General features: G+C 35.3%; 1 protein-coding gene across 2 annotated transcripts; it reads left to right on the forward strand.

Moving 5' to 3' along the window:
• Nucleotides 1-8,079: 8,079 nt before the first annotated feature.
• Nucleotides 8,080-25,403, forward strand: LOC134847716 (DNA polymerase subunit gamma-1-like). Of its 2 annotated transcripts, none has more exons than XM_063864901.1 (9): nucleotides 8,080-8,936; nucleotides 11,386-11,653; nucleotides 13,920-14,540; nucleotides 14,739-15,063; nucleotides 15,657-15,885; nucleotides 15,988-16,351; nucleotides 16,577-17,049; nucleotides 24,447-24,674; nucleotides 24,926-25,403. In XM_063864901.1, exons 1-9 carry the CDS (start codon nucleotides 8,374-8,376, stop codon nucleotides 25,281-25,283), a joined length of 3,429 nt encoding a protein of 1,142 aa, XP_063720971.1. In that variant the 5' UTR covers nucleotides 8,080-8,373; the 3' UTR covers nucleotides 25,284-25,403. The 2 variants fall into 2 exon arrangements, with proteins under 2 accessions (XP_063720971.1, XP_063720972.1); XM_063864902.1 differs by having other exon boundaries at nucleotides 8,675-8,853; nucleotides 24,926-25,402.
• The last annotated feature ends 2,296 nt before the right edge of the window (nucleotides 25,404-27,699 follow it).

Below are 27,699 nucleotides of genomic sequence, written 5' to 3' on the forward strand. Positions count from 1 at the left end.
GCGTAGACAGAAACAAAAAAATCAATAAAAAGTTATGCTCTTTGATAAACAGATCTTGATATTTTTTTTTTCCAATTCAAAAGCTGCTTATAATTTTCTTTGTTAATAAACTAGGTTTTAATTTGAAACAAGTATTAACGTTTGAGAGGGAGAAGTACTCCAAAAAACAGTTTTGTTTTGTTCAAGTGGTACTTCAATATCTTTCAACAAAATAACATGGTTTCCTGACGGATTTTGCCCCTTTTTTGTCTTAAGCTTATTCCGGAGATGAACAGAAGAGAACTGTAAAAAAAGTTTGTCGACTTTTTTGTGGTACTTGTTTGATTTACTGTAGTAAATCCACGATGGTTGGAAATAAGAAAAGCTGTAAATTAATGGAAATATGTGAATATGTCAAGGCTTCAAAAGCAGGCTGAAAAGTTGAAAATGACGAAAAGTTTATAATCGAAGGATTGCCGGGAGTAGACACGCATAGGCTCTTGGAACTCTACGGGCAGTGATAATAGAATAGACACGAAAAAACTATCAGAAAAGTTACAATGTGTAATTTAAATGTCGCAGTTGTCAGGATTGTCTGCAAGTACAACATCAAGTATGTTGCGACTGCGGTGAGTCGACGAAGTAACAAAATGCTATAAATTGATATCATAACAGTATGATAAAAACTCGCATGTCATATGTAACATTCGCCTACTTAAATCACATATGAGTTTAAGAAAAATAAGCCCTATAACCATTGGCTCAAGGGTCAGGGACACTCTCACTTGGGTTTTTGTACCTCATTCAGTCGGAGCCAATTCGGTTGACTTGCGACATGAGACTACAAACCGTGTTTTAGTTTAAAGGCTACTACCAAAATACCATCCACTCTAGAAATAAGACTTCCCCCGTACTCAGGTCTCTAAATACCTGAATTACGCGAACGCTAATAGAAACAAGGTTGGAAGCTTAAGTATACCGTTAGTTTTTCTTGGACAGTGGAGCTTTGATCCTATTCAGATGGATCAACTTAAAACCCGCCTTATCTCAACATAATCACATAAAATGCACTCAAGAAATTTAAATTAAGTACTCACATAGTGACGCGACTATAGAATTAGGTAAATAACACTAATAAAGCAATTCTAGAATAAGTTCGATGTAAATAAGTTTAGCTCAATAAGTTTTATATCCTGATCCATCGGGCAGCTTTGGCTGTCCACCTTTCCAGTCAAGTCTCACTCCCGTCCAATCAATCGCACTTCTTTTCTTTAAATCTCGATGCGCTCCATCAGGAACAAGACATCTCTACTCGTACTGACGATTCTGATAGACTTGCGAATAGCAATTCTACTCTCGTGATATTCGTCGACTTTCCCTTAACTTTGAGTCGAATCTTCTGATCCAATTAATATTGTATATTCAGTTATCGCGAGAAACTTGAGCATGACAGGGTCATTTCGAATTTTTGAAAAATTTGTTTTTATCCCTATACAATGCCAAATTTGAGATATGACCGACTGGCACAATAGGTGATGGAAGAATACCAAAAATTCCAGGCAGTGAATGGCATACATAAATTGCTCAATACAAAAAAACTGCCATCGATAAGATGGCCAGAAGACTGTCGTTCGAGTTGGAGAGCAGCACAGGAGGTCACCACAGCAAAGGCTTGAATTCTTGAGACATCAACTCTGTCTATTGAAGAAACAGGTTGAATGTAAATAATAGTGACGCATAACATAATATCATCATTGGAAAATAAAATAGTAAATCCAAAGTCACAGAAAAAAAATAGCAAAACAGTAAATGTTATGGAATAGAATTTTCGTCCGGATGAGCACACCCCAATGTTCGCCTTCGGAACGGTCCATACGTGCCAAAACTTGGTAATCAGAATATGAAAATTATGTATTATAGTCAATATTGTCATAAAGCCGCGGCTCAGTTAAACAAATAATATCGGGGGTTCCAGTATACAGGTATATTAAGTGTAGGGATATTATTAAAGTTATTCCAATAGTTGGATGGAGTCTTCGTAGGTCTTAACCGCTGATTTAGCTTACGAAGAAGAAGAAGAAAGAGCACTTGAATTACTATACAATAAAGAGCCGAGGCATCAGTGTAACAAAGTGTAAATAATAAAATTGGTTATAAATTCATTGGTTACATCAAACAAAAACAAAACATCAGAAAACAAGCAATAAACAAAACAAAAAAAAACAAAATTGGTTACAGTTCGGAAATTGGTTGATTAAAGTATATGAAGTTTCGGATACTATAGAAAAATAAAGATTTAAGAATTAGGAACAAGCTGGTAATAAAACTTTACAAACAGTTTTACAGATAGTCCAATTATACAGCGTATATACAGAGTATATACAGTTTCTCTTTCAAGCAATGTGTGAAAAAGTAAACTGAATTAAAACATATAGAACTAGCAAAAACGGAAATCACGCCACGTATTTGTATTAGTACATATAGGATTGTTTCTCAATTCACTCACGTAAAATTCTTTCAATTTTTTCTTGAATTCTGTTTTCGATTTTTCTAAATTGCGCAAAATTATGGGCAGTGAATTCCATTTTTTAGAAGTCAACTGAAAAAATGATTTTTGTAGAGAAGCAGTCGAACAATGTTTGTCAAAAATAATTTGTTTCGTTCTTTCGTTGAGCCTATAATTGGCAGTCGATAGTCTCAGTGTATTTTCAAAAGCCTTCTTTTTTGAAGATATTGGTATAAGTATGTTATACACTTTAACTCAATTCTTTTGTCGATTCCAATGAACGATTTGCTAATGCGAAGAAGGGAAGAAGATTTAAATTTCGATCTGAAATATGTTCTTTTTAGCGCCCAGTTCAACTGTTTCTCCAGAGATAGCATCAAAGTAGCATTAATTTGTTGTAAAAAAATTGCTGAATAATCTAAATGTGATAAAACAAGACAATGAAGCAAGGCAACTAATGATAATGTCGGCAGTTGTTGTCTAATTGTATCAATAGTTTTAATCCCTTGGGCCATTTTTTGGAGAATTGTTTTGATTTGAGCATGAAAAGATAAACTTGAATCAAGAATTATGCCTAAATGTTTGCATTCTGATTTTTTGGCTACATAATGCCCACTTATTACTAGTTTATCAGTATCCACATTTTTGCTATCATTTTTTTGACAAAATGTTATAATTTCCGATTTAGATGCATTCAGATTCAATTGGTTCTCTGCAAAAAATTCCGTTAGATTATTGAGTGATTTTTGCAATCGATTCAAAGCATCCTCAGAAATTATAGAAGAGGAAAAAACCATACAGTCGTCAGCATATTGAACTAAAGTACAACCTTCATATAATCGCTCTTGTATGTCATTAACATATAAATTGAACAACAACGGACCAAGTACCGTTCCTTGTGGGACACCTCGTTTTATTTCAATCCAGTCTGAAAAAATTCCATTGACGTTTACTCTTTGATTACGTTTGTTTAGGAAGCTAGCAATTAAAGCATTTGCTCCATTTGAAAACCGAGATAAAGCATTTTTTCAATTAAAACTTCATGCGAAGTAGAATCAAAAGCCTTGGACAGATCTAATAAAGCTGCATGTACAATTTTTTTTGAATCTATTTGATTTCGAATACTTTCTGTCACATAAACAAGAGCATCTTGTGTTGAAATGTTTTTGCGAAATCCGAATTGAAATGGTGTCATTATTTGAAATTTGTCAAGATGTTCTGTTATTTGGGCATGTAAAATTTTTTCAAAAATTTTAGAAAAAGCTTAAGTTATTGATATTGGCCGATAATTTTTTGCATCCATTGGGTCATCTTTTTTAAACAAAAGGGTTACGTTTGCTTTTTTTCAGTTCGATCGGGAAAATGTTCTCATCTAAGCAAGTAATTATGACAAAAGTTAAATGTGGAACTATAACTGATTGACCGTCAATGATTGCCCAACCAGGTACGGTACAAGGTCCGAGAGGTTTTCTAACATTGATTTTTCGAACTATATCAAAGCATTGCTTCACTGTAATGTGTTGAAAATGAAAAGGTGCAGATTCAGAGGCAGCTTTGTTGTAATTCGGAGGCTTTTTAGCGCTGAAAAATTCGCCTAAGTTTGAAAAAATATAACTTAAATGATTGGCAATTTTTTTGTCTTGGGTTATCATTTCACAGGACGAATTTCGTAGAACTGTAATTCGATTGTTGCCAGAACATGTACCTCTAACTTGGTTAATATATTTCCATTTTTGTTGGATAGTGCTGAGAAGTGAAAAACAATTTTTTGAATGATCGAGTTGTTTACTTCTAATCAATTGGCTCATTTGACTACGTAAAAACTGGTACTTTGACCAATTATCGCTTGTGATTTGACTGCGATATGATCTGAGTGAATTCTGTTTCTTAGTCAATAATTGCTGACATTCTGAATCGAACCATTCCGTTTTCAACACGTTTTTTGGTTTGAAATTACGAACAAACTTTTTTTCGATAGGAGCATGTTGCTGTAGAGCACAAGAAATTAAATAAATCATCGTCGAGAACATGTTTTGTTCGTCTGTACATTGATATAAGAGATACCAAGGAAGAGCGGAGAGTGAATTGCAAAATTCATTTTTCTGATAATTTTTCTTATTGAAAGTCGAAATTATCCTCGGTAAAGTTTTGCCGCATTTTATATCCGTCAAAAAAATGAAGCAAAATGGTCGGTTTTATAAGGTGTACCAAAACAAAATTCAATGCCGTTTGTTTCATAGTCACTGATTATGTAGTCGATATGAGTTTTTGTTGAGGAACTAATTCTGGTCTCATCGTTTGGACAAAAAAACCTTCAATCCATATGGAATAATTATAGAGTCTAAATATTCTTTTTCTTTGCTATCCAGATAATTTATGTTATAATCACCCAGAAGCGTAATTTTATTAGAAACTGAAAATGCATTATGTATGTTAAGCGTTAATTGTTCCAAAAAATCAATAAAGTTTGATCTGCTTGGGTTATAACACAAATTAACTAACATTTTTTCTGTACTCGAAATGTTAAATGTAGATTTGCACTCAACCCACACTGACTCATATTTTTCTTTATCAAATAAATTTAAATCAGGCCTCAATTTCGGAGCCAATTTGACTGGTATATATAACAAAACGCCACCGCCTTTCTTTTTTACCGATGATTGCCTATCATATCTGAACAACGCATGCGTTCTAGGTTGGAAAATCCATAAATTGTCACTATCTTCTTTTTTAAGCCACATTTCGGAAATTCCTATAATTGTATTTTCGCCCATATCATCAAGAAATTTTTTCAATTGCATCCGTTTTCTAATAATACTTTGAAAATTCAAATGAACAAATTTAAGATTTGCACAATAATTTGAGCAGATACCGTAGACTGTTTCAATGGTTTTAATAGGACCAGGGTTTTTTTCAACATCCCCACCTTGGGTCAGTAACAACGCGAAAAGGAAAAGATGAGTCAGTGTGGTAGCTCTCCGCTCATTTATCCCACATTTCGATGATAATATCTTTTGCTGGCAGCTTAGATAGCCCCAGTAAACAATAGTTTTTTCTTTAGTTTCCATCTGAGCCTTGGAAATTAGAAAAATTGCACATAACAACCAGAATTTAATATTCAGCATAATAAGTTAAATAAATTAAATAATCGCCAAAGTTTGCACCAAGAAAAAATGCGAAACTACTATTTCCTAAAAAATTTTGCACCGTTTTGGAAAAATTGTAACATTTCTGCCGTTTTTGGATCTAAATTTGATGATTGTTGGGTTTGCTTCATTCTGGGGCGGGTTGTAATCTCACATGTGTTTGCATTAATATCAGAACCTCTAAAAGAATCTCTAAAACTTTGCACCAAAATTTCAACACCCCCTTCAGAAGGATGCAAACCATCCGAGCTAAGCGCATCGGTATTTTGACTAAAATTTTTTTTATGTCTAAAATATCCAATTTTACTTCGCCCAAGTCTTTTACATTCCGTACTAAATTAAGAATTTGCTTGTTTAGCTTCTGTACATTTGGATTAAAATCTTTTCTAAAAGCGCCTAAGGGAGTTACAGTACATAGTGAAATTGTTTCTGGGGAGAATTTATGATTAATGAGATAAATTAGTTTTTATAAGCTACTCACGGCTTCCTTCGCGTCGAAATCACTTGAGAGGCAGTCATTTATTCCAATTAGCGTAGTTACATGTTTAAAATGTCGCGATTTACTGTTCTCACGAGTTCCAGCAATGCAGAAATTTTGTGCCCACCAAATCCTCTCGCCAACACATTTTCCGATATTTGTTCCCCATTGAGTCTGTCAACAATTGAGTCTCCCAGTAATAGGCCAGAATATTCATCATCTCGTGGTAAAAATAAATGTTTTCGTTGCTGGTCGAATTTTTCTTCTTGAATATTGGTTGCTTGTATTTTGATTTCTTGGTTATTCTTGCTTTCTTGGTTATTTTTGCTTCGTTTGTTCTGATTTCTGCTCCGAGTTCCAATCTTGCTCCATTCATTTTCAAATTTGTTTTCTGTAATTTTCGAATTGCCCGTGTTTTTAAAATTTTCTAGATCAATAAATTTGTTTCCTCTTTCTTCCTCTTTCGTTGATACAGTTAAGTTTTCGATAATTCGTTTAAAATTAGTAACATTTTCGACCAAGTCTTTATACAGCTCGTATTTCAATTCATCGTTCAAATTTTTGAAAGTTTCGAGGTCAAACATGTTGGCGATTAAAAGCGAAATTAAAAATAAGACATTAAAATGAACCGACTGATCGCTAGAAATTTAATTTGGCTTCTGAAAATTCACGTTTCTCCAATCCAACTACAGATTTATCCACTGTTAATTTCGAAACTGAACAATTTTTAACGACTGTTCAGTTTTTCAGCTCTTTTTTCTCCAACATACCGCTGAAATCTGCCCAGTTGCTGTTTGGTGTTCAAAATAACTTAAGAGAGTTTACAACCGAAAACAGTAAACAATGCCAACGGAATTTCGATCCGTTTTCTGTCCAGTTTTCTTGGTTTTCTCCATGAGCCGGTGTTAACCGTGTTTGAAGGTGTTTGATTTTTCAAATGATTTTCCGTCATGCTCGACAGTTTGAAATCAATTCGTTTTTTTTTCTGAATCTCAATCGTTCTTCCTGACTATTGTTTTTTTAGCGCCACTATATTACAACCCGGGTATCACTAAGGGAGTGTTTGTGCAACGGCTAAGTAGGAAGTCAACAAATTTCAATATTTAAATTAATTAACAATTTTAATTACAAAACGCGCTAAAGTTGTCCTAATTATTCAGTTATTTTTACAGAGGTTCGTTCCGATGTACATTTCTTTAAGGGTAAGATTCAGTTATTATAGTGTGGTAAGCAATTTCATGAAAAAATTTAAGCTTTTCTCTTTGTCCCCATAAACATCGCTATTATTTGCTGTGCGAGATTATAGTTAGTCTCGGATCCGTTTCTATATACATATCATATAAGCTTGACAGCGGCGTTCGACGAATTCTACCGCCGGACAAGTCGCTTGTCTTAGGGTCGTTATCGGTAAGTATTGATGTCAGTTCTCAGACATCGTAAAATCTTAAATAAGTTCAAGTTTTAACTTTGACTTTTCCCCAAAATTGTTGCGATTCTCTATATTAGACTAAAACTAACTGAGTAGGTGAATACGGTTAAAAAAGACATAGAATTTAGGTATCTGACGTCAGCCATTCGTCAATAGTGGTTGTTTCTTTTTTCCGTCGCTGTGTAATCTTTGGGCCAATGGTACAAATCTGATTGACTGTATTGACATTCATCTGATTGTCTTTATTTTCTTTCACTCAAAACTTTCCTCTAATTCTCCACAATTAAGGAAATTCCAAGTGTTTATTGACGGTGAAATGATGAAAGACTAAGTGTAGTAAGTTCGGTTGCCATGATAATATCTGATGTAACAATTGCGGCCTGTTCTTCTGGACCCTAATCTCTAAGTTTACACTCGTTTTTGCCTAACTTGGCATGCATTCCTCCAAACAAAGTCATCGTCATGCAAGACAAAGGGTGACAAACTTATATATGTTTTTTTTTCAGATATACGTTTTGTATAGAATTTGTTAGACCTAGCGGCTTTCGTCTCGTTACTATCGGTGAATTTTTCATGCTATGTTCATTGTTCATGTTGTATCGCAATTTCGGGAAGCTCCGCTCCTCGGGGATGGATGAACTGATCTTAGTATGGTTACTGAAACCTCGTGTTGTTGTTTTTTTTTGGATCTGAAGCAGTTCTCTTATCATTATTTGTTTCTAACGAAAAGTGGCGTTTCGCTAAATGATTGCTCTCTTTTCAGACAATTACCCTTGAGGGTTTAGTGTTTCGACGTTCATATGGAGTCAGAAAACACAGTCAAGAATTATGAGCAATGATAAAACAGTTTCGCAATTTTCTTTGCTGCCAGTGTCTGAACCTCGTGGAAAGCAAAATGTATTTTTCAAAGTTGAGCATTGCTATGCTGCCCGAGCATACCAGACAAAGAGTTTTCAAAACTGATGAGTTGAGTAGCCACGAACGCTTGAACTGGGAAAAAAGCGTCACTCAAGCTGCTTTAAAAACTTCAGGTTTGGAAAATGAACCGGGTTCTACTGAAAGCGATATCGAGAAACCTTTCGCGGAGTTGTTTCTACCGCAAGTCCATGGAAAGTCTATTCTCGAGCATTTTGAGTTCATGGGTGAAAATTTAATCAGCTCAGTTGAAAGTCGGATTAACCGGTGTCTTGCGCAGCAATTTCACGGAACCCGGCCAGATTCATGGAGTGGTTCGACTGGATGGACCTGTTATGACAGAAATACATATAGTGCTAAGAACCCCGGAAACGAAGAATTTCTCATCTTTGACGTTGAGGTTAATGTTGCTACGTCGCAATATTATCCAGTTATGGCAACTGCATACGCTCCGTTAACTCAGAGATGGTATTCTTGGAATAGGTCAGCAAAAAAAGGTTCAAATAAATTTTGTTTTAACTGCCGGACATGTGTTAGTACACTTGCGAACGCAGTGTAAATAGTGCGAGTATTCTTTTTTTCAACCTATGTCGGAAATATTGGTACCAATTTTGGAGGCTTTTTTGATAGTATGTGCTTTGACATTCGGTGAGTTACAAGTTAATACCGTTGATTCATTTTTAACTCCTCAAATGAACCGAAAAAAGCTAATTGTTTTGAAAAATTACAAAAATGAAAACTGCATTCCAACGCAAAATCTCGCATCTTTCCAACTCGACTCGATGTCTTTTTTTTAAATGCTTAATTTATACTTAATTTGGCTGTATGTTTTCCAATATAATACCTGTAAAGTTAATTAGTTTATTGTAAACTATACCTGTAAAGTTAAAGTTAAGATGCTCAAAATGTAAATAAAATCCCAAAATAAGCAAGATTTGAATTGGACTGCGCATGATTAAAAGAAATGACCAGTTAAAGGTTTAAAGTAAAAAGAAAAGAGTTCAACGCAAGATTTTTGAAATCGTGATGATACTTCTGTTATTAGTAGACTACGATATCTATTACTAGTAGACTATTGATCTCCATGAAGACTAGAAAAAATGAATGTCTCAATCAGCGAGTCAGTCCAAGGCAAAGCTGGATTCTAAACTGTCACCACATGACATAGATAACTTAGTTCGATTATTTTCAATAAACATTATGAAAAACGTTCCGCTTTTAAGCAAGCCTGATTTCTGGCTACAAACTTGCGCATTTCTCAGTTTTTTTTAGCGAACTTTAAAAATATGGCTTGAGCAAATTTGAAGCTCAGAAATTACCCAAAAATATTGGAATGCGAAAATTGTATAGAAGCTTTGTTTTGTTTGAAAGTTTGAAGTTGTTTCTGTGATATACAGAACATTCAGTGCTTCTCGCACGGATTTTTTTATATTTAAGCTCGTTTTTCATTTTTTTTCCAACAGCAGTTTATTGAACGCTCTCCGAGAAGTAGCGTTGCACTTAACATCAGAGGTATCCTAGTATCCCATCCAAATATCAAATCTTTAATTTAATTTTCCTTAACACGAAAAATTCTTGATATTGAAAAAGCTGTTCAATTTTGAATTTTTCTGCACTTAAAAATTTGAACCAAGAAAAGAAAAATGAATTTGAAAAGGCCTTTTCTTTCCTGACATCGTTTTTACATTCGATGAATGTTGTGAAGACTGTTATATAGGTCGTGATCATTTTTTTCAGGAAAAATCTTTCAAGTTGATCACGCTCAAATTTGATTTTTCGCGATTTGAGTTATGATTTCTTTTGGCTCTTTTTCTTTTTCCCCCCACCTCACACGACCATCAACTTTATGGTGTAACGAGTGGTTTTACAAGGTTAATTATGGAGACCAAATATGTTTGGCATAGCTTAATTAGTCCGCATGTCAATTTTAATAACGATCGGACAATGTGAACAGTAACTTTACTATCTAAAAACTGCAGATGGGGGGGGGGGGAAGGAAAAAGAGCCTTTCTTTTTAAATCAATTCATTTCCTTTGTTTGAAAAACGACAAACTCCGCTATGGAACAGCGAAAGTGTAAAAGACACGAAAAAATTAATTGACTTCTTATTATGCAAGTAGATTAGATTTTTCAGATTTCACAGCGGAATACAGTAGTGGACAAAAGTAAACGCAAATTCAGATTTTTACTCTTTAAAATTACTCTCTTCTACTCACTTCGATTTTCTGAGATTTTCTGACATAGATCAAGAGCAAATAATTAGAGCTACCGTCTTTAAAACTATCAGTATTTGGTTTCCGTGACTCACAAATGTAATCCGGGTCTGAAAATGACAGTTTTCCTCATCTGCTCTAAGTTTTGCATTCTTTCTTGAAATAGCAGAGTAAAAAAGTTGTTCAAGCGACGTGAAACATTCTCAGCGAGAAAATGGAAATAATCAGTGTGAAAACTTCACTAAACTTTACTCGGACATTTCCTACGTTTTCACGCAAAGTAAAAAAAACTTAGTGCAGATGAGGAAAACTGGCATTTCCAGACCCCTACCCTACTACACTGCTGAGTCTCAGAAACCCAATATTGATAGTTTCAGAGACGGTAGCTCTAATCATTTGCTCTTGGTCTATGTAAAAATTTAGCAAAAAGTTGAAGTAAACGTTGTCGAAAATGGACATTGAAAGCAGGTGTTTTAGAGAGTAAAAACGTGAATTTGCGCTTAATTTTGTTCACTATTGTAAAAATTTTACCTATTGATCCAGTTTTTTCACATTGATTTATTTTAATCTGAAAGTGTCAATCATTAGTTTTGATAAAAATTCAAAGAGCTTTCAGGACATTTTTTAAACTTCGAAATTCTGTTCCTTGCATTCAATGACTGTTTTCCAATTGCCTGTTGATATGTTTTCTATTATCGTTAAGAGATGAAAACTTTTAGTCCGGCCTTATGGCGTCACGATATCACAGACCAGTTCAATCCTGAGAAAGTGTTTGACTTCCTTATTCCAATCCAGTCATCCGACGACTCAAAGAAAAGCAATGGCAGTCGGGGACCTGTAATTGTGGGGCACAATGTGGCTTTTGATAGGCAGTATATCCAAAGCGAGTATGCAGATGCAGAGAGGTTTCTCTCAGAAGGAGTGACAAGTGATAAAACATATCTGGACACCATGGCAATGCACCAGGCCGTGTGTGGTGTCACTCAGGTAAATATAAATGTTATTCTTTAGTTTGAACCTAACAAAGACTTAAATAAGATTTAAATATTCAAATTTGATTCTTTTCCTTTGATTTGCTGTGATTTTTTTGCAGTCAAGCCTACTAAGACTAATATAATTGAACAAAAATCTGAAGAAGAAAACTGCATTCAGATAAAATAAAAAGAAAAACTGCATCAAAAATTTTTTAAAAATGAAATAAAAAGAAGAAATCGGAAAAAAAAGAAAACTGCTCATGAAATTATAATTACTTGAAAAAACGTGTTCTAAATATTTTTCAAAAATGTTTCTTTAAGAATCATATTTTATATATCTACGCTTGCAATCAGCAAGCGTTATCAAATCGGAATATACACTTTTTTCGGGGTGACAACTAGTATAACAATATCAGTTATATCAGTTGGCATGTCTGTTCTGATAGAATGACCGGCAATGGATATTTTTTGCTCATGTCTGCAGTTAAAATGGCCGCATTTTTTTCGCTCACTGTCCTAGTTTTTTTTTAATTCAAGTTTTCTTAGGCTTAAATGCTTTTGATTGATGATAGATCTATTTAGTTGCCTCAGAATTTGTCGTTTGAAGGGCCAAAATGCTTTTCATGCATTTGTGTTCTTGAAGGGAGGGTGACGAGTTTCGATATATTTTTTACAGTTGTTTGCTCAGTTGCCGCTTGATGATGTTATTTTTCAATATCTATTAAACACTACTGGCAATTTTGTTCTAGACTTTTGTCCAATTTTTTTTTCGGGTAGCTGCTGTTCGTTTTTTATTGTATTGCAAGTGGTGCGAAGCTCCGCTTTGCTTCTGTGTTTGAAGTATTGAAGTGTTCATATCTAGATCTAATCAATGCCAGATCTGTTTATTAAGTGTCAATGAACGAAGGGATGACACTTGTTTAGGTCTCGTTGATTTTTGATTCGACCACGTCAAGAAGTGACGGAAAGAACTATGGCATAGGGTGAGTTTATCTCCCAATTGAAGGTACCTCAAAAAAATCTCGTGAAGGGTGTCACACAGTTGTTCCAAAAATTAAAAAAGTCTCAGTATCAAGAAAATTGGTCTAAATTTTCGCGTTTTTGAGACTAATTTATACGTCTGAAAAACGAGAGGAGAGTCTTATGAGTGAGAGGATGAGTTGGCTATCCAATTCTCCTGCGTTTAAACGTGACTTTTAAGAGCTGATGAACGTAATTCAGACTTTTATATAGGTTTGAGGATTTTTTTTTGTTTTTCGGGAAATAGTTTTAAAATTTGTTCACGCTCAAATTTAATTTTTCGCGGTTTGACTTTTTTTGTTCAATGAAGGCAAACTGCACTATCGAACAGCAAAAGTGTAAATGTCACGAAAAACGTTCTTTTACATTTTTTTCAACCACCTATTAACTATGTTCAAAAGATTTGAAATGAAGCTTTGGTATGCAATGCAGGAGTCATTTAAATCAATAAAATCGATGAACGTAGTAAAGACTCGTATTATTTTTGTTTTTTTTTCAGAAAAAAAATCAACAAATACTCTAATAACTTCATACATTTGGTTAGTTTTATCAAAAAAGTGCAGTCATTAATTATTCTCGAAAGAGTTGTACGGCCATCGATTTTTTTCTTTGAAGTTCGAAAGTTGAGATTTTAAAAAACAAGCCAGCATTTTTTCTGTCTGCTTACGTTCATTGGCTGTTTTCCAACTGTGTGTTGGATATGTCATCAATGTTTAACGCCTTTTAGCTTATTATTATCTAATTGTACACCTTCCAATCGATTTATTTTTTGCGTGCTTTTTAATTGATTCACTGCATAATTTTGTGCTACTTGCATAGCAAAGGGCTATCATGGTCTTTTTAGGCTTTTTCAGTAATAATCTGAAAAATTGTTCAAGCTAAACCTTGAATTTTTCAAAGTTGAATTTTTTTGCGGTTTGAAATACGAATTTTCCGAGTTAAGTCTAATTGATTCGCTAGAAGGAAGGCAAATTTCGCTCTCCAATAACAAAAGTAGAAATGGCGCGATAAAATTTTATTTTCAGAATGCTCAGGGGCCTAATGAAATATTATTATTGACGCAGTTTCCTAAAATTGCATTAGCTTTGCAAAAAAAATCAACATAAAATTTTCTTGAACTCAAGGCCATGTATTTTAAAAATTATTCAATCGTTTTTTTTTTTTTGGTTTTCTTCAATTCGTTGAGACATTTCCAAATTTCCTAATTCAGTTGCTATGATACCTAATTCAAACTGAATTCTAGTAGAAAAAGTGCTTAGATACAAATGAACTTAATCGCCAGTCGGAACAGTATGAATAAAACTGAATCAACAACGAGGAAACCGAAAGCAGCAAAGACGGGAGGTTCACGAGAGAATCAAATGGGAGACATGACTTTGATCGACAAGTGGGAGTGGACAAATAAATGCAGTAAAGCCAACTTAGTTGATGTCTACAGACTACACTGTGGTAAATTTCCTCTGCATTTGGGACAGAAATCACAGCTGAGAAACATTTTTGTTTCCGGATCCTTGCAAGACATCCGTGATAATTTTCAAACATTGATGAGTTACTGTGCCGAAGATGTTTCGGCCACTTGGAAACTATTTCGACATTTGTATCCTCAGTACAGATATCATAACCCGCATTCCGTCACATTTGCTGGATCTATTCTTATGGGAAACTCGCGACTCCCCGCGGATAGTTTGTGGAAACAGTACAAGCAAGTGTGCAATGAGGCTGCGGATGATATGATAAATTGTTTGGAGGGAAAGTTAAAAGACGTGGCTCTCATTGTGGCTTTTAACACTTCTGAGGAGAGCAAAAAGAACATCTGGCTGAGACAACTGGATTGGAGTCTGGTCGATTTGACCTCGAAGAAAAACAAAGAAGCGTTAATGGTAAGTTGTAATTTTTGCTTCACCTGCGACGGGAAGTTTGAATTCACATTAATTCAGGAAGTTTTTGTTAGAGCAAGTTGCACGATATACAGCATTGTTTAGACCTTTAATGAGATGCTGAATCTGACTGTTTGTTGTAAGCAGTCAGAAAGACTTAATGGCATAAATGAATATACGATTTGGTTTCTTTTTTTTCAGCGTGCATGCAATGGCAGGAACGAATGTCCTAGTTGGTTGTTGCCCTTGATTGATGCAGAAAAAGAGAGAGTCAGTCTCACTCTCAAAATGCATATCACTCCTATTTTGATGCAAATGAGATATAAAACATGTCCCTTGTTCCACACCAGACATTCGGGCTGGTGTTTCCTAAAAGAAGAGCTAAGTCCAGGTTCGAAAAGGCGTCCAGATCTGGACGAGAATTTGTCTGGTTACAAGACTGTGAAACTGTCGGATGATGACCTCTCAAGGTTGGGAAATTCAGAAAAAGGACTATTCAGGTGTCTCAAAATGCCACACGCGTCAGGTGAGTTGGTTTATTAGCGTATTAGTTTAGTCGTGAACTCCAAAACAAGAGGTCCTAGATTATGGGAGGGGCAGGGGTTACTGGCTAGGCGATAACTTATTGTATCTGATCGCGGGAATGATGGTTAATCGGATGTTTAAGAGTCCATGAGCGAAGTGAAAACTTTTATTTAGGTCGTGATGAACGTTTTTTTTTATAGAATTTTAGTATTTAATTTTCCCGCCGTAATAATACAATTTACTTATGGATGAGTATTCTCAAACTTCGTTAATTTAATCTAAAAAAGTCAATTATAAAAGATAATTGAAATTCAAAGAGGCCATATATATTTTTTTCTGTATTAGACTTTTTGAACTGTCTCTTTGTTAAGCTTGCGTAGTCGGTTTGCACCTTCTGAGAAATCCGAAATCAATAAAAGGGGTCCTTAATGTTTGCGCTAAGTCAAGTATGACAAGCTTCCGATAATTAAGTACCTCGGAAAACTTAAACAATTTGCATTCTAGAAATAACCAGCGAGTGATTTACTTGTATGTGATGCATTGCAAATGCCCAATTTCAAAAAACGAGTAAGTGTTCTAATGGCACTACTTCAGGAAAAAGAAATCAGAATGTGGGAACTCCCTTTACTCACGACTATATTCACATGGTGGAAAATGGCACCTTGACAAGTGACACTCACCAAGAGTTTCTGAAGTTCTTCATCGACACCGAAAAAGCCACTCGGTTCTGGACGAGCAACAGATCTCGAATATGCAACGAGCAACTGCATGTGATTATTCCGCCGAGTGGACATGACGCAGGAAAAGGGATCAACAATTTGCGGTAGGTAATTTTTTTCTAAATCGCTGAAGTAGTAATGAAAGAGCAACATTAAAAATTACGCATAATTTAGATTGTTTTGAGTGATTTGTTCTGATGTTTCAGCCGAGGGTGGATTCTTCCTAAAGTGTGTGTGCATGGAACCCTGACTAGGCGAGCAACTGAGAATACTTGGTTAGTTGCAACTAATGCGCAAACCAACTGTGTCGGTGGAGAACTGAAATCTATGCTAAGAGCGCCCGAAGGCTTCAAGTTTGTGGGAGCGGATGTGGATGCGGAAGAGATGTGGATCGGAGCCTTGATTGGGGACTCTTCAGGAGATGTGAAGGACATTGAGTTTGGACTCGGGGTTAAAGGTCACGGGGTTACTCCGCTTGGCTGGATGGTGGTGGCAGGGGACAAAAAGTCAGGAACGGATGTTCACTCCTTCACAGCAAAGCAGCTCAATTTAGACCGGGATGCAGCAAAGGTTGGTTTGAAGAATCTTTCTAAGCATCACCAGATTGCTAAATTGTGTTTAACCACGTACTCAATTATTAAGTATTCAAAACCGACAAGTAATAATTTTTGAAAAATGTTGGCAGATATGGAACGTAAGACCATTTCTGTTATTTTTTGGATGTATTTTTGGAGGTTATCCAGTGATATCTTTTTCAATTATTTTAATACAGAATAGAAAAGCTTGTGTTCACAGGTTGTCAATTATGGTAGAATATATGGCGCTGGAATGTCATTCATCAAACAGTTTCTGGAACAAAACGCCTCTATGGATCCCAAAACTGCTCTTCTATCAGCCCGCCGGCTTCTGTCTGCGACTAAAGGATCCGAGCGAATCGTTCTATCTCTAGAGGCTTCCTGCCTATTACGTCTTATCGTTGGCTTCAGAATTGATCAAACTGAATCTATTTGTCAGTCTCTAAACACGACAATGCGAAGCTCAAACTTTTCAAGCGACAAACTGAAAGCAGTGTTGACTTCTGAGAAGTTTCGAAGGATGAACTACAAGATGATTGGGCTCTTGTCGGGAGTTAACCTCACTTCGGCTCAATTGGAACTGGATGCTCAAGTGATGTATCTCTTCTCGAACTTAGTGAGTCAGATGGCCCACAGTTGTGATGTGCAGGTTCAACCTTGGACTGTCAGTCAAATGCTGGCGGAACGCAAAAGGTAAAGCAGTATTTTCTGATTGTTCCGACCATTGAAAAGGGAGAGGAACTTTTGTCTTCGGTTAATTTGTAAGAGTCGATGAACGTAGTTCAGACTCTTATATAGGTCGTGATGGTTTTTTTCAAGAAAAACTTGTCTAGGTCAGGAAAAACGTGATCAACTTCTAATTTTTAAAATGGAATTTAATTATCAGATTTCCCTGCGAAATATGAACTCTATCTATTAATCCAGTTTTCTCAAATTGAGTTAATTTTATCAAGTTAATGAGTTAATTTTTGTCCAAGAAATTCAAAGAGCTTTGAGGCCATATATTATAAAAAATGTTTTTTCTACTATTTGAAAAACGAAGTTTTTTCAAAAAACAAGTCTGTATTTTTTTGTTTCGTTGCGTTTATTGAATCTTTCCAACTGTTTGTTGGCAATTGTTTTCTAGTAAAATGAACTAAGTTTATTTAAAGTGATTTTGAACGAAGTAAATTTTCACTTAATTAGGTCGCGTTTTTCTTAAGAAATTTTGTTTTTGTGATTTCTCTTACTTCATTTTTATTAAACAAACAACAAACAAAAAAAGAATTAATTCCCCTATTAAAAATAAGGCAAAATTTATATAAATAGATGAACAAATATATGTTAAAAAACTAAGATCTACAGAAAGAGCAACGGCACTTCAAAAACCAAGTGCATCAGTTTTCACGATTGAAGAGTTTAGAGCGCTCTAGTAAGAAGTCTTTGAGGGTACTGCGAAAACGGCGCAAAGAGGTGAAAAAGTCGATCTCCGTTGTTTTCAGCATGTAGTTCACGGCACGTGCTGTTCGGTGGGTGAAGAACGTCTCGGTTGACCATCTTCTTGCGGTTTTCACTGTCATCAACGCGCTGGATCTTGATGTCGTCACCTTAAAATAATAATACGCAGCAAAAGGGAGTTCTGAGTCGCCATTTAACATTTTGTGGAAAAGGATAAGGTCGTTAAATATAAGCGTGAAGGATATGGGAAGCGAATTCGTTAAAGAAAGTTGCTTTAAATAAGGTAAATGACCTGTAACCCAGGTAAGACATTTCCTGTTGAAGTTCTCAAGCTTCCTTAACATAGTTAAAGAGGGAGACCACACAGGACTAGCATACAATAAAATACTTTTAACACAAGTATTGATGAACATGAGTTTAGCAGAAAGTGGAATGTGATATGGAATAGAACGTTCGATAAAATGAAAGCTTTTATTGCTCGATAGAAGTTTTTTACTAATATGGTCTGACCAAGTAAGATCAGAGCTAACAAGCAGACCAAGGTCTTTGAGTAAATTAATAGAATGAACAGGTTGGTTGTTAACAAAAATACAATCAGGAAATTTGCCATTGAATATAATGAAATTGCACTTGTCTTTATTGATCTTAAGACCATTCTGAGTACACCAATGAGTTAAACTGTCCACATCAGACTGTAAATCACTGCAATTTGTCTTACAAATGAATTTTGAGTCATCAGCGGAAAGAAAACAGTTTGAATGATTAAATATATCAGGAAGATCATTAATAAACAATAGGAAAAGCAGAGGACCTAGTACGCTCCCTTGAGGTACACCACTAGTAACTGGTAAAGTGGTGGAAATGCTTGTTCGAACTTTAACACATTGAAACCGGTTTGAAAGATAAGAAATCAAAAGAGCGGTAAAAATATCGTCAAAACCAAAAGCAGCAAACTTCTGTACAATGTCGTGCCTGACAGAATCGAAAGCTTTGCTAAAATTGAAATACATGGCAGCGCAAGGAATTTTGGCATCATGAGTGTGATATACTTCATCCAGATATGAGAGCGTTTGCGTTATGGTGGAACGCTTCTTGCGGAATCCATGCTGAGCATTCGAAATGTTGTATCGAACTCGAAGGTAAATATAATTGAACAAAATACGCTCGAAAATGAGTGAAAGAGGAGGAAGTATGCTAACTGGCCGATAATTGGTAAAATCATAAGGAGAACCAGATTTGAAAACAGGAGTGATGAATACAGTTTTCCAGGAATCGGGCCAAACACAAGATTGTATAATGGATAAGAAAAGGAAAGAAACAAGCGGAGAAAGAATGCTGTGACAGGATTTATAAATGAATGCAGATATATTATCTTTAGAACGAGTCTCTTTGCATTTAGCTAGGAGCTCGCCAACAATACTGGGGGAGACATCAACTTCGGAAAGTTTGATTTCCGAATCAGCCAAACTACCACCAGCAGAAGGACTACTTTCAGATACTTGATAAACAGAAGCGAAATATTGATTGAAAGTCTCACTAATTAAAACATCGCTCTCGACCTGTTTGCGTCCCCAAAAAAGTTTAGTAGGGACAGGTTGTGTTGATTTAATTTGGTTAAGAAACATAAAAGCATGCTTGGAAGAATTCGGCGAAAAACGTTGAATCAGCAGAGTTTTATCGAGTTCAACTGAGTTTGAGAAATCATTCTCTACGAGACAGATATTGGGGATTAAAACAATTCGAATTGTTCATAGTTCTCAGTTTATTAGCATTATGAATAGAATGAGATGAGAAGTAAAACGGAAAATCTTTTCTGCGAGCCGTAATTTTACGACATGAAGAATCAAGTGCTTGATAAACAGTTTCGTTGAACTTGTCAATGAACTCATTATGACAGTTTGAATGCAAGATAGAGTATAAGGGCGATATAGCCCGACTGAAACTTTCTGAATTAAGACTACTTTTTGAGTAAGTGACAGATCGCTTTGTAGTAAAATGTGAAACTTGCACTTGTCTTTATTGATCTTAAGACCATTCTGAGTACACCAATGAGTTAAACTGTCCACATCATACAGGAAAATACATGCGCAAAAACAGGAAAATGATCAGAATAAGCAGTGGCACCTCGAAAAACTATGAATCGATGAGGATCTGAAACGCAGAGCAAGTCAAGGATGTTGCCCGAAACTATGGTGCTGAAATCAACAATTTGAAGCAAGTAGCAGTGTGTGAGCTCCAGCAGACATCAGGAAGGTTGATGTCACCGAGAACTGCGTAACAACTCGGTCTTTCGCAACTTTGCGACCGAGACATTTTACAACCTCATCACGGTGGTTAAACATAGCCTCAACAAGCACAGAAGAATCAACTCTGAATAATAAAGTTTGAGGTGGATTGTAAATCAATAAGAAACAATAAAATGCTTTATGGAAATCAATAATGATAGAACAGCAAAAATCAGAGTCAGAAAAGGATGATAAAATACTGAGTTCCAGGCTCACACGGACAGCAATAAGCACTCCTCCATGTGCTCCTGAAGTTCTGTCAAGTCGCATGAGGACGTGATAGCCAGAAGCAGGGAAGATTTCGTGATTCTCTATCTCATCATAGAGCCAGGTTTCGGTGATAAACAGTAAATCAATGTTGTTAGAAAGCAGAAAGTTGCATAGCTTGAGACGTTGAGTACTTGTTATCAAGCTTTGAGCGTTGATAAGACACAACCTCAAATCCGCTAGTCATTCGGGTAACGGAATTTCCACATTATTATGGTAAACTTTCGGGTTTTTTATCTTGAGATCGCTCTTTGGAATGTTGTCTTTGGTGGAAACATCAGTCCTCAGTTTCAATATTTTACGCAATTTGATTTGGTCAGTAGGAGACAGAGATTTTAAAATGTAAATGGGAGATCGAAAGGATTGCAGTTTGTAAGCTTTAGATAAAACTTTGACACAGTCAAATTGGGAAGTAAATTTAACAAGTAAGGTGCGTGGGCGCGTACTGGTAGCAATACGTTTTCCCAGGCGCTTGAAAAATTTAACTTTAACAAAAGAATCCTCACCTAGGTGAGTCAAAATAGCAGTAATATGGTGAATATCAGATTCAGTTTGCGATTTGAAATCACCTCTGTTTTCGGATATACCATCAATTTTCAATTCACGAGTCCAAGTACTATCGACAGGAGAAGAAATTGCAGGAACAGTAGTAGGAGTTGAAGCAACTGCGGCGTATGTTTGAGCAGAGCTCGAAACTGTACCAGCAATTTCAGTAAATTTCTCAGTAAGTTTATCGGTAAAATTAGATAAAAATAACTTCGTTCTTTGGAGTAATAACCTTATCCAAGGTGTTGTCCAAGATTCTAGTGATATTCCTCAACACTTGTCATGCATCCACTTCCTACACGATTAGCAGAAAATCCATCCACCAATCGTCTCAGAACATTTGTTACACACATCTTGTTCAGCAGTTGTATTTGCTCGATTCGTGCGTTTGATCGGAGCCATTTATATGAAACTATTTAAGTTTATCACATCAATTAGGCTTTAGGAAGTGGAATTCAAAATACGTCTTCTTTAACAAAAGAGCGGAATGCAGGCATAACTAAGGAGGTAAACATTCAAGCAATGTTTTCGCTATTTTCAGGAAAAATTATTGAGCGGCAAAAGGGCCAAAGTTTTTATAAACACATGTAGTGAGTGAGTGGATGGGGCAAGTGGAATTTGGAGAAGTAGCGATGTAAATGGAGAAGAAATCGCATAGCTCTTCAGGACTCGATAGGATATTCAGCTCAATAGCGTTTTTTCTGCTGGATCTGCGAAGCTACTAATAGTCAAACATTTTTTATCCCGTGCTACTTATAATTTCAATTAATAAAAAAAATGGTTAGCGGGATTTTTTTTCCAGAAAAAAATTTATACAAGAACCACTCAGTTTTGGGAATAAATTAAGTTTCAAAATTGGATTTAATTAAGAGTAATGAACGTAGTGAGTACTCTTTTATAGGTCTTGCTGATTTTTTTTTTAGGAAAAAGTCTTTAAATTTGTTCACGCTCAATTTTGATTTTTCGCAGTTTGACTTGTGATTTCTTTTCAAGTTAGTGTATTTCTATTGTTAAAAGGAAGGCAAACTCTCTATTGAACTGCAGAATTGTAAAGGTCACGATTATCAGATTTCCCAGCGGAATAAAAACTTTACCTGTTGATCCAGTTTTCTCAAGTTGGGTTCATGTTATCAAAAAAGTGCCATTAATTTATATTTTTTTGCAAATTTAAAGAGTTTTAAGGCCATATTTTTTTCCGAGATTCAAAAGTTGAAAATTTAAAAAAAAAAACTCGTTTTTTTCAGTTTCTTTGCGTTCATTACTCTTTTCCAGCTGTCAGTTGGCTGTGTTTTTATTTATTCCCAGCGAAAAAAAATTACTTATTGGCCCAGTTTTTGTTGTATTGCTTCTCTTGCGTTAAGCTAGGGTATTGCAATCGGGTACTAGACCTTTTTCCCGTCAATAACTTTGTTCAGAGTCATCAAAATTTGAAAGGATAATTTTGGGCTCAGTTCAGAACGAATTCAATTTTTTTACGTCTCCGGCACACTTGGTCTGGAGATAACGAATACGCCTGGAACGGCAAAGGCCCTGGCTTCGAATCTGACAGAACCTGTTTTTTTTTTTCAAATCAGAAATATTCCTGTTCAAAAGAAATTGTCGGCTAATTCTTAGTCTGCGTATGTTGTGTCGGCTCAGTTGCCACATCGTAGAATTTTTTTTCTGTACGTAATTTACATTGTAATTGCTTAAGTGTTTTGAAGAGTAATGATTGTAGTGAGGACTCTTATGTAGTTCTCGTGTTTTTTTCCAGCAAAATCATAAAACGCGCAGTTTTGATTTTTTGCGGATTGACTTAAGTTCTTTTTAAGTTCACTTCTTTTTAAGTTCACTTCTTTTTAAGTTCACTTCTTTTCCTTTGTTAAAAGGAGGGCAAACTCCGTTATCGAAGAGCAAAAATGTAAAGGCCACGAAAAACGTGATCAAATTCTAAAGTTCGATCACGTTCTATTTCGAAAGTTGAATTTGGTTATCAGATTCCCCTGCAATAAAAACTCTGCCTATTGATCCGCTTTTCTGAAAGCTTCAATCATAAATTGTTCGTGAAATTCAAAAGAAAAGAGCTTGAAGGGTATATATTTCTTTAAGATTCCAAAGTTGAAGTTTTTTCCATAAAATAAGTTAGTTTTTTTTCTGTTTCCTTCCTTTGATTACTTTTTTCTAACTGTCAGTTTGCTATTTTTGTTAACTTCTGCTGTTTGTAATTTTACTAGCCTTGACTTAGTTACGACCCTTGAATATGGGGAGAAACTTTGTATTCGGGTGTTTTAGTTTTTTTTGCTTTTTTATTTTCCACGCAAAATCCGGTACCACAAATAATGATCGGACTGGGTTGAGTGATATATCATATTTAAGCCTTTTCAGTCATGATTCGAGCCACCTATTAAAAATTCCGAAATGTTTTCCCAGTGTCGGGAAAAAATGGTTTAGAATTTTCGATTTTTGGTTTTTATTTGGGCGAGTAAAGCAAGCGAGCAGGGTTACAAGCTGAATTATGCCTAATTTAAGACCTTAAAATTTAATTTTAAGCAAGTAAAACTAGTTTTTGGAGTTTATTAGCTTCATTTTGGGAACCAAAAACTTCAAAGAATTCAAAAATTTCCTGCAAAAAAAATTATGAAATTTTTTTTTCAATTTTTTGTTTTTCTAGTCATTTTTCTAAAAAAAATTGTTGTCCAATTTGCCTATATTATTTATAACTGTCTAATATGCCTAATTTATATTTTAACGTCAGATTCTTTTATCGCACCAAGCTGAAAAAAACTACACTAATTTGGAAAAAACACTCTCTAAACCGTAGTTTTCTAAAGACTAATGGCGGGAACATTCTGTGCTACTTGCACGCACAGTAACGGCTATCTTTGTCTTTTTTTGTATTTTTTTGGCTTAAAAACTTTATTCTGCCTGATGTCGGCGGATCTTTTATCGGCATAGTGAACAAATTTTGAGTCGTTTCAATGGCAACCTTATTTTTATAATTTATTATTTTGCGACACTGAAGAATAATTTTCAATTGCAGCAGCACAAATGCAAAAAATTGATCAAATAAAGTTGTGTTGTGTTTTGAATATTCAAACTGACGTTATTAATCAGAAGGGCGCAAAAACGTCGATTATGGAAGCAGTTTATCGACAATTACTGTTACGTGGAACCAACCCTCACCAAAGAGGATGGTGCAAACTGATGATGATGTTGTGTTTTGAGGGCGAGGGAATTTAAGTCTTCAGTCTTGTTAATTTTTGTCGTCTTAAGGGTTTTTGCTAAGGTTTTCTCTTTGTAAATTTTCTTTTGTCTAAGCATGTTTTTGTTTTAAAACTAGCCTAATTCATTTTGTTAGATCTAGTTTTTTCGAATTTTTTTCCGATTTACGGCTTTCTTGTTTTGTATCACAACTGGTGCGAAGCGCATTTTAACGTGATTGACACGTTTCCAACCTTTTTTGTCCGAAACCTATGTTATTGCAAACCTAATAGTCATCTTTGCAAAAGTAGTCATCTTCGCATGTTTTTGCAAAAGTAGTAGTCATAAATTTGAAGGTTTTTAAATGTATCGCAGGTATACGGGAGGCACAGAGAGCGCCATGTTTTCTAAACTGGAGCGAATTGCCACGAGTGAGCAGCCACGCACTCCTTTCCTGGGCAGTCTAATTACTCGGGCACTTCAACCGCCAAATTGCGGGTCGGCAGAACTTCCCAGTCGAATCAATTGGGTAGTACAGAGCTCAGCTGTCGATTTCCTACACTTGTTATTAGTGGCGGTGGACTCGCTCAAGGCTCAGTATTCGTAAGTTGTTTTTACTGCGTAAGATTGCTGTATAGAAAGTAGCAAACTGTTATAAAGAAAGCAGCTCGGCTAAACTAAAATTGTCTTACGAAAACTTTAAAATTAACAATTGAAACAATCTTGTGGCATCTTGAAATCTTTTCGTTTTCCATCGAAGTATTTTTCAGGGATCTCATTTTTTCAAAAATGTGTTACTTTATGTGAATTAACTTCAGACTTACTTCAATCGAAACCCGCGTTCTGTTTTTTAGGGTCAAGATGATGTTTACCTTGAGTATACATGACGAAGTGAGGTACTTAGTGGCAGATGAAGATGTCTACAGAGCATGTTGGGTGCTTCAAATAGCCCATTTATGGACTAGAGCCTTCTTTTCGGCGTCAGTCGGGATTCACGACCTACCGGCCTCAGTCGCCTATTTCTCGTCAATAGACATCGACTCGGTTTTAAGAAAGGAACCGACTATTTTAGCTGTGACGAAGTCTAACCCTCTCGGGTTGGAAAAGGGTCATGGAATACCGCCTGGAGAAAGTGTGACGGCGAGAGATCTTGTTGAAAACTTTAATCTGCCTCTGCAAAACATGACACAGACTTCGCGAACTGTTTATTGAGCACATGAAACTGGTTTCTTTTTGTTTTTTTTACACTAGCCAGCGTAGTGTAATAGTACGACTATTTCTTTTTTCCCAACCTAATTCGCAAATTTTGTTGATTTTTTTGGTGGCACCTTTACGGCTTTTTGGTAGAATGCGCTTTAACCTTCGATTAGTTATAAGGTAACAGAAATGATGCATTTTTAGTTCATCAAATGAACCGAAAAAAGCTATTTGTTTCAAACAACAGTACAATAATTAAAACTCGAATTCAGAAACTGTCCGACTCAATATAGCTTTCAATTTTTTTGAAATCCATAATTTATACATAATTTGGCTTTCTGCTTTCCAATATTTTACATGCAAAGATAGCGTGCATGCCTTCAGTTTGTGGTATTCCTAATTATTAAATGCGAAATTTTGTATTTGTTTTGGATGCCGTTTTGCTGCATCGCATTGGCAATATATTAGCAAGTGTTGATGCTTTATTTTTTGTTAGTATTAGTAAATTGTTAAGGGCCCGTGGTGCAGATGCGAGGACAGAAGACTCTGAATCTCCGAGTCGTAGGATCGAATCTGCCTCAGCAAACGTTTAATTTTAACCTTTTCTCATTTTATTTAACTTTATAGAGCTGCTTTTTGTTGTTTTCTTGCTAGTGTTTGCGAAGCATAGCTTCGCCTCTGAGTTAATTATGTGACTGTCAGTGGCATTAAGTGCGGGCATTTTTTGTTGTGTCGGTCTGACTTATTTACAGTTTGCTTCAGTTTTCTCTCCAATATCAAGAGAAGAGCTGGCCATAAAATAGTTGCAATTCACAATCTGATGCTTTCATATTTCCAGTTATGTCTCAATGCATTGACAGTTCGTAAACATTTTCCAACGGCCTGATGGTTGTTATATTTATTGATTTGATTTTGAATAAATGCTGAATTGAGTTAGAATACTTCGTTTTTTACTTTTGGAATGAGATTTAACTCCAGGATGTTTTCAAAATCCTTTTGAATTTAACAAATAGCTGGGTAATTAAGTAATTATTTTAGCAGTAGGCACCAAAAATTCGGCGAATTTCGATGATATACTTGGATTATTTTCTGTTGAACTTATTTTCACGATGTATTGAAATTTCACTGCATTTTGAGCTGAAGAAGTGTCACAGCACTGATATAAATAAATCGCATATATCGAACTAAAACAAATTTTCAATAAAGTTTTTCTTAATTGGGCTAACTTTGGAAGAAGTGTTTGAAATTTAACCAGCCTATTTCTATGATTTTGCAAAAGGTTGAACTGAAATCACCCTTCAAACGGGTCAAATCGTTTTGTTGAAAATTTATGAAGCAAACAGGCTCAATTGATATACAAACTTACAATTGACACAGTTTGCCCCTTCATTTTGAACCAAACGCATTGAAACTATTTAAGGGTGTGATTTTGTTTAACTTTTTGCTAAATAAATTGCATCATAGAATTACTGATAAAGTTTCAATTAATTTTGGTCCTTATCAGTTCCAATCCAAATTTACTCGAGTTTGAGAACAGCAGTTTTGAAACTTTTGTGCTGCAGAAGCTTGTACGGCTCAAAATGCAGTGGAAATTCAATAAGTTGTAAAAACGTGCGAACAAAAAGTAATCCATTTAATGATGATAGCATCAGAATTCGGCGAGTTTTCGCTGATTAATGCAAGAAGAATGTTTTCAATTACACAGATATTTGTGAAATGAGAGAGTAAGTATAATTAAAACAGGTTTGAGAACACTTTTTTTCTCATGTTTAACTATTTAGGCTATACGTTGAGGCCACTTCTTCGCCGATGCAAAAACAAATTGAAGGTATATATTTCCTGATTAATTGACGCAGTAATTTTGCAAGAATTATGCAAAATTAAAAAACGTTTTTTTTTTATAAAAAGCTACATTTTAACTGCAACGGATCGAATTGCAGCTATAGCTAAGGTTTCAGTTTGCTCTGAACGTCAAGTCAGTTTTTATATCCATATAGTTCACGGTTGTGTTTCGCTACGAGATAATTTCTTCCAACCTTTTTGAGGGTTGATAAACGTAGTTCAGACTCTTATATAGGTCGCAATATTTTTTTTCATGAAAAATTTTTCTTTTTTTTGCTGATTGTTTTTTTTATGAATTTCATTTCATTTCCTTTGTAAAAAGGAAGGCAAACTTCACTATTGAACAGCAAAAGTGAAATGGTCGCGAAAAAAATCATCGGGTTCTAGTTTTGAAAATGGAATTGAAAAAATTTAATGGTTGATCCAGTTTTCTCAAAATGAGTTAAATTTATTAAAAAAATTGCCAGTGATTAATTAATCCAGAAACTCAAAGAGGTTCAAGGGCACCTACGTTTTCATGGATTTTCAAAAGTTGCGCTTTTATCAAAAGTCAAGCAAGAATTGTTGTTTTTCTGTTTACTTGCGTTAA

Source organism: Symsagittifera roscoffensis, chromosome 6 (genome assembly GCF_963678635.1).
Source record: "Symsagittifera roscoffensis chromosome 6, txSymRosc1.1, whole genome shotgun sequence".
NCBI lineage: Eukaryota > Metazoa > Xenacoelomorpha > Acoela > Convolutidae > Symsagittifera > Symsagittifera roscoffensis.

Coding starts and splice junctions, on each gene's coding strand:
- LOC134847716 (XM_063864901.1), top strand. CDS start 8,374: ATGATAAAACAGTTTCGCAATTTTCTTTGCTGCCAGTGTCTGAACCTC. Junction 11,654..13,919: donor CCGTGTGTGGTGTCACTCAG/GTAAATATAAAT, acceptor AAAAGTGCTTAG/ATACAAATGAACTTAATCGC. Junction 24,675..24,925: donor TCGCTCAAGGCTCAGTATTC/GTAAGTTGTTTT, acceptor TCTGTTTTTTAG/GGTCAAGATGATGTTTACCT.